General features: G+C 37.7%; 1 protein-coding gene across 4 annotated transcripts in view; it reads right to left on the bottom strand.

Moving 5' to 3' along the window:
- Positions 1-6: 6 nt before the first annotated feature.
- MPP7 (MAGUK p55 scaffold protein 7) overlaps positions 7-7318 on the bottom strand; it is a 161320-nt gene continuing 154008 nt past the window's right edge. For all 4 annotated transcript variants that reach the window (XM_085318286.1, XM_085318289.1, XM_085318287.1 and 1 more), the window contains 4 exons: positions 6767-6860; positions 5561-5669; positions 3931-4074; positions 7-2564 (listed from right to left, as the gene is read on the bottom strand). In XM_085318286.1, the coding sequence (XP_085174412.1) occupies positions 2385-2564; positions 3931-4074; positions 5561-5669; positions 6767-6860 (527 nt within the window). In that variant the 3' untranslated portion in view covers positions 7-2384. The remainder of the gene's footprint in view (positions 2565-3930; positions 4075-5560; positions 5670-6766; positions 6861-7318) is intronic.

Below are 7318 nucleotides of genomic sequence, written 5' to 3'. Positions count from 1 at the left end.
GGATTCCTTTCTTTCGCAGGTGTTACAAGTCAGGAATTAACTTCTGGCTTGGAGACAGGGGCAGGCAGCCATCTGTCTAGGAAATTACTGCCAGGGCTGCGCTGGGGATCAGAGAGTCGGTGTCTCTGTGAAAGGAGCAAAGCGCCRTGCAGCTCACTGCTGCCCGACACAGCAAACCTGCTGCAGAAAGTCCTCCGAGAACCTAGCGACCCAGCAATGGGATTTAAAATCATTTCAAAAGGACAGGAAAAAAAGCCTGCAGGACAGCCAGAACTGCTCCTAATGGGGAGCTTTCCGAATATCCTAGCATCTATTTCTTAAAGAGAAAAGCAGGTCCCCTACGTGAAAGTTATTCTGCAGTAACGCTCTGAGACACCCCAGGTTAGAAGCAGTGCTTACAGAGTGTTTCATTAAAAACTAAAGCTCCTCTTGTCGAAAATGGCCAGATCCTGAGAGATGCACAGCGCCCTCACAGTTCTTGGTAGCTGCAAGAGACAGTGAGTGCACTCAGCACCTTGCAAGCAAATAGATATGCTGAATACCAGATCCCCTGAAAAATCGTTTGACTTTAAGCAATAAAAAAAAATAGAAAACATTTTGTTCAACTGACATTGCAATCTGCATGCAATTAATTTAATCAACAAACTTCTATTTAGGTTACAAAAAAGTCTTAAGTCCACCAGAAAAATGGTGAAATTTGACAAAAGTCACATTATAGCTGTTAGAGCATGTATCTGCACTGAGATTCAGGACGTCTGTTAACTCTTGCATAAACATTTCCAGATTCCTAGGGGTTTTGCTGTTGTTGCTTGCATTTCATTAGTTTCATACAACTTTAAGCCAAATGCAATGATCCACACATTAAATATGGCTAAATATGCATTTAGAATAAAACTGAAAAATCTGATGGCTTTATCAGCATATAAAATGAAATACAGTATTTACATGGAATGTTGAGCTCAATTTACAAAGACGATGTTTCAAATTACAGGGATCTAGTAATCCATTCAATAAATGATCACATTGACAAGAAATTTAAAACCTTAACATCCCTTTTCAACCCTTCCATAAATATATAAAGTTTCACTAAATTCTTTTTTCTTTAAACAAGACAGCTACACTCTCTTTACAGATTAACATGAAATAACTCTGTTTCCTGTTTGAATGCCACAGATGTGATGATCTGAAGTTAGCAAGTTCATATACACATTCTGTACTTATAAGACACAYGCACAACACAACACACAGGTGTTACTTCATCTTTATAGATATACTCATTTCCTGCATATCAGTAGTAAATAAAGAAAATTACCAGATTATCTATAATATAATCTATTATACATTTGCTTACATTGCCAGATCAAATTTAATATGAGGTTTCTAACTGTGTCTGACCAGTGTCAAGGATATTTTTACACTGAAGTTTACAGCATTATTTTTTTTTCAGATGGAGACAAAATACCTGTTACACCTTTAAAAAAGGATCACTACATACTAAACAATAGAARGAATTAATTTAATCCAATTGCTTTCCAGATCTCAAAGGTTTCCTCAATAATTATTAGAAAATTGCTGATGGGAACACTATTCTAAAGGATGCTAAAATGTTTGAAATCAATTTAAAGAAAAAAAGTTATTCTCTATTTTTYGTTATTCATACTAATGTACCACTGATCTTACAGAAGATTAATCCCAAAGAAAGATTTTGAAGTTATATATATGATAACTTTTACCCTATTTAAATAAATATTCCCATGAGTTTTCTCTATTGTGCCACAAAGCATGCATGAAAATACTTTCAATCCATGCATGCTCACAGCAGAATATTTCACAATTAAGCCACTGAATACATCTTGCTTTTCATGACCATGTAAGTGCAAAGGAATACTAAAATCACTCTGTACATTTAAGACAAGGTTCACATCTAAAAAAGTAAAAAGATTTATCTTGGTACTTAATTTAATTAAAATATGATGTCTTCCTCATAAAAATGTTGGTCACTTTTGCCTGTTTCAGTTCTCTCAAGCACTTAAGGGATAATTTCCAAGTGCTGATGTGATTTTTATGAGAGTAGTTATGTTTAAAACCATCATTACCTTGGAGATAGACTTATGAATGACAAGGTGGTGTTTGGCAGTTTTGTTACACTAGTATTAACTCACTTTCTTGAGTGTAGTAAGACCTGGGTTAAATCTGACTGTACTGTCCCAAAATTCTGAACAGAAGGATTGAAGACAAAGAAACATAAGACCGATGTTTCAAGCACCTGCTCTTCAGGTGGAGTTATAAAGCCCTCCTACCAAGAAAACAGCAATTAAGTAATGCTTAAAAATGCACCATATTTGGATTCTGAGACACCATCAGATGTTCTGCACATTTAAATGTTATGAATGTAGCCAGCTGACGGGAACCCAGAAGGTCTCAGTCTCCAATCTGTCAAAAGTTGTTTTGAGTTCACTATAAGCTGTAGCAAGGTCATCGTTGACTATCACCTTATCAAAAAGATGGCCATACTGGCTTTCCATCATCTGAGCAGATTTAATCATTTCTTGAAAATCTTCTTCCTAATAAAATCAGTGAAAGGAGTAGTCAGTCCATAGAAACATTGAATAAACTAATTCTATGGTAAATCTGAAGATACTTGCTTATTTTTCATTAGGAAATGGAAACTATACTTTTTATTTAAAAAAATACAGAATTTGCCATTTGAAATGATCTCACAGAACATTCTTACAAGTAGACTTTGCTCAACAGGCAATTCTTTCCTCTTTTCCCTTGCAGCAACACAATTAGTCACTAAATGGTAACTGTAGACACACTTTGTGTTAACATACSAGTAGAAAATCCTTCTGTTTACTTTGATGATACACTGAAAGCTTTGTTACTGAAGTCTCAGCTTGGYATTATCAAGGGTTATTTTACAATACAGGCTTTATTGTTTTAAGACCTTGGTGGATGTGTAAAAGAACAGTGAATTTCTATTCATGGTTTGGGGAGGGAGCAAATCTTAGGAATTTAATTGATTATATGAGAGATTAAAACTGTCCCAACTAAACAATGTCCTGAAAAAGATTACTATTAAGAATGAACTACTTTTACATTCCATATAGCATACAAAATATTCCAACAGTGCAAGATTTCCAAACTATTTCAAAAGTATATCTTAGTCAGATAGAGTCTTCATTAGTGACCTAGCTTGAAATAAAATCTTAAAATTCTAAAGAGCATCTGAATGAAGGAAAATGATACACAAAGTAAATGTAGATAACAAAGTCTAACTGTGATTTGCTTTGCTTTAGCTTCAATTAAAATCTTATTTCATTATATCTCAAGGAAATAAGYAGGTTACTTTTGGGCAACCTGACTAATATTTTTTCTGATTATTGACAGTGAGTAGCATTTTTCTTTCTTTCTTATAGTGTTTATTTACTTGTAACAGTTATTCAAAAGAAAAAAAAAGTCTCTTACTAATGGATGTGGGTTTTTAATTAAAGAAACATTTACTTTTTAAATTAATGTTTTATATTTGAGGGTTGCTCTAAACTTAGATTCAATAATATACCCGATAAAACAAGGAATTTCTTATACTTAGAGACATCTGAGCCCACATACAGCAGTTTTAAAGAAAAGCCACAGCATTATCTCTCATAAAAATGTACTTCTTGCATTTTGGGTTCTGCAATGACATAAAATCAAACAGAGCACCCTGGAAATGTAGTGCATGAGCATATATATAAACAACGCAAATGCCACAGGCAAGCTTAGGATGCGCGAGAGACTGGGAGACAGTATGTATAGCAGGTGTAAACCCCGACAAGCACTCTGAACGGGATCTCGTGAAGACCAGCAACAACCTTTAATTCAAGGTAAATGAGCACAAAAAAACTCTTAACAAGTTCTCATGTTTTTACCAAATCTAAATATACTTACTGTAAAGGGTTTTGCAGTTCCCCTATCATCTTTACTTGAAATAATCTTTGCATTTTTTCTGGTCTCTCTCAACCGGTCAAGTGATGGAGGCTTTATAAATATAACAAATGGTTTAAATTCATAGGTCCGTAAATGTTTCACTGTCTGGGAAGAGGAAAGATGAAAATTAGTTTATTTCTCACAGTGGAATTTACTGTAATAGAAGAAAACTGTCCACTAACAACAAAAAAACCCCAACCCTATAAAGCATTTCTAAAAGACTATTTTTCATTTAATGCTATTCCACTTTGTTGATTAGCATCAATTCACATAACAAGAATTTTTTCTGCAAATGGTAAGAAAATTCTTAATTTCCACATGGGCTGCTGCTAAACCGCCTTGGCAAAAGCCAGGCTGTCCCTAGTACGGCCACTTGCAGCCAGAGAAGCAGGGGGAGCAACAGGAAGGTCAGTAGGGGAGGACCARTTTAATAACAGATTTTAGAAGGAAAAAACCCTTTCTATACCCCTGGAAAGAAATGTACAAAGGTGTTTGTGACACTCAGTYGCAACAGGTGAGTCATCCGTTCTCTTTAGTACCATCTGTGCACTGAGTAATTCCTTGCTATTTGCTCTTCCCGAGAGAATCAGGTGACGGACTGACTTATAAAATCAGGGGTAAGTGGGAGAGCRGGATCCCAGAGGGGCTCCCAGGCGGGAGCTCCCGGGGAGAGCGGGCGCTCCGGGAGCCGCCGCGCTGTGCTGGCCGTGCCGGGGGTGATACTGGCCTCCCCCGCTCCCGCCCGGTCCCTTCCTGCCACGGCGCAAGGGCTGCCTCGTCCGTCCGAGCCTCCTGGGCCAGCACGGCCAGGGTAGCCCCGTGGCAAAGCCCCGCAGCAGAGACCACTCCTGCAAGTGTTTGCGGGCTGCCAGGGGTTCGAAAGCCACAGCTGTGCAGAGCCACACTAAAGTCACCCACGCCGGGAGAAGAAATAGCTCGGCTAGAGTTAAACAAACTAGTTGACCTCCTAGAGGCCCTGCAGTTATTAGGAGCACAAAATTCCCAGTGGGGCTGTTCAGCTGAGCTCAAAGACAAGGCCAACGCAAGAACGGGTGGTTTAGACGGGAATGTTCTTGCCAATCACCCAGCCAGCACTACATTTAGTGTGTCCCTCGCCTTATGTCCATCCTGCACAGAAACCCTTTACRTGAACAGTCCTGTTGAAATCAGGCAGTTAAACGTCTGAGAGAGAGTTGCTGACTGCTCCAGGATATGCTCAAGGATACCCTGGACGCTCAAGGATACTTTCAGGATTCTGAAACTAAAGCTGATTTTTGAGAAAAACTCTAACCCAGGACAGCAGAAAGATGAATGAAATACTGGATCATTTTATAATTAAATCTTCAGTGTTATGCTGCAGGCTTTCAATTCAGTTAATTGCTAAGATGAACATCTGCCAATATGTATTGAAAGTTCCTTCTCCTCCTTCTTCAGGTAGTCTTGCTATGATAAAGGCACCCAGCAAGCTTGCGCAATAGAAATTCAGCATGGAATGAAACATACTTTTCTAGAAACAAAGTTTTTTTCCCCGGAATCTCAGTTTGTAGCACAGGGAACTAACTACAAGATGCCAAAAGAAGTGCTTACTTACATGAGGCTGCACATCCAACAAACAAACTTTGTTTTTAGCTAGAACGGATCGAACGGAGTCTAAACTTGTACCATAGTAGTTGTTCTTATATTCGCCATACTCAATAAACCTGTGGCAAAAGGTGAAAACAACTGGAACCATTTCCATTTTCTCCAGAAAAAAMTTATCAGTTTGGTTTATAAGATCTAATTCAGGAGCAGATACATTTTACTTTACATGTGAGTTTTACCATGTTTTATAAAGGAAATGCTGTCAAGTACTTCAGCATGTCAATTTTAAGAAATCTTCTATTTTACCACTTTCAAATCAGTAACACCTGCTTGTGTTACAGTTAAAGCAAAAAAGGTACCATAGTGCAACAGCCCACTGATGTTTTCCATCACCTCTTTTTCTGAACTAATGCAATGCAATAAAACAGTGGATAAGCTAAACAATAGAAACTACTGAAATTTCATTGCACACTACAGAATAGCCAAATTCTCTGTCTCAGAAGAGGAGGAGGAGCTAGCATGGTGCTAATGGAACCAAGGCGGCTGGTTATGTGCTATAAAAGTCCAAGCACTCTTTGCCAAAAAAGCAAAGCACAGTTTGAAGTTTCAATAAAACCCACAGCTTTGTGTCTAATACACTTTTGCCCTCTGAAACACTGGGGCAGAATTTCAAACTACAGTATTTTATAGGCTGCTAGGGAGCATGATGCTATCATTGTCTTCATTTTAGTTTAATTTCTGGAGAGTTTAGGGTGAGGGGCTTCACTGTAGGTCTCTAAATTTAAAAGAACAGGAAGTGCCTGTCCTGAAAGAGCGTGTAACTACACAAACATTGATTTAAGCATGTTTGCAGCATTTCCAGGCTCCTCCTCCTGGCATYGCAACACTTCATTGCCATGACAGATAATATTCTATTAAAAGATTGCTCCCCCTTCTTGAACACTAGCAATTTCAGTGTGTTACTGATGAGCTGCAATACTGAAACCACTTGGAAACTCAAAAACACTTCTGTTTTGTACATAGTACTTTTTTGTTCTGTGTTTTTTGCAGCTGTTCTGAACTGCTTAGATATTAAAATGTAATTKTTATACATCTTCAAATCACTGCAACTTACACCCACTTTGAAATATTACCTAAAATTACAACCAGCCACATTTTATAATAAAGCCATTTTTTAAACTGTGCTTCAATTTCAGGTAAAATCTCTTCAACATACTTGTTATTCTGTACATCTGTCTCAAACAAGTGCTTGGAAATGAAAATGTATTCAACACCRTCACTTTCTTGGCTTCTTCTTGCTCGGGTAGTGTCTGCAGTTTCATTAAAAGAAAAAAAAAGGGGGGAAAGATGGGCAAAAYAGTGTAATGCAAATGGGTTGATAAAACATTCAAAAGTACACAAGCCTTTTGTGACTCTAAGCACAGCAGTTCTCTAACTTCCGATGTACTTAAGGCTGCTCTAGGTCTGGTAGGCGGTGCTCGAGTACCTGACCAGATTGAGGCTATAAAGCATGCAAAGGAAAAATATTACTGGGTAAGTGTCAGATTATCATTTTTATTAAGTAGTGGAAAAATCCCAATAAAAGCAGAACAGACAGCTGAACAATAAAAYGAACAGCAGTCCATAACAATTACCCCACCTTGCCACTTGTGCAACTTATTAGCATACGAGACCATAAAGGGAAACAAAGTTCACTAACCTGATTTATAAAATGTTATGTTCGCTAATAACACTTGTAGCTATGGTATGTGAGGCATGATAATAAAAA

Source organism: Rhea americana, unplaced genomic scaffold (assembly GCF_003343005.1).
Source record: "Rhea americana isolate MKP2758 unplaced genomic scaffold, rheAme1 scaffold_53, whole genome shotgun sequence".
NCBI classification, from domain to species: domain Eukaryota; kingdom Metazoa; phylum Chordata; class Aves; order Rheiformes; family Rheidae; genus Rhea; species Rhea americana.
The sequence above is the reverse complement of the archived record's forward strand: the minus strand, read 5'-3'. Positions and strand labels throughout refer to the sequence as shown.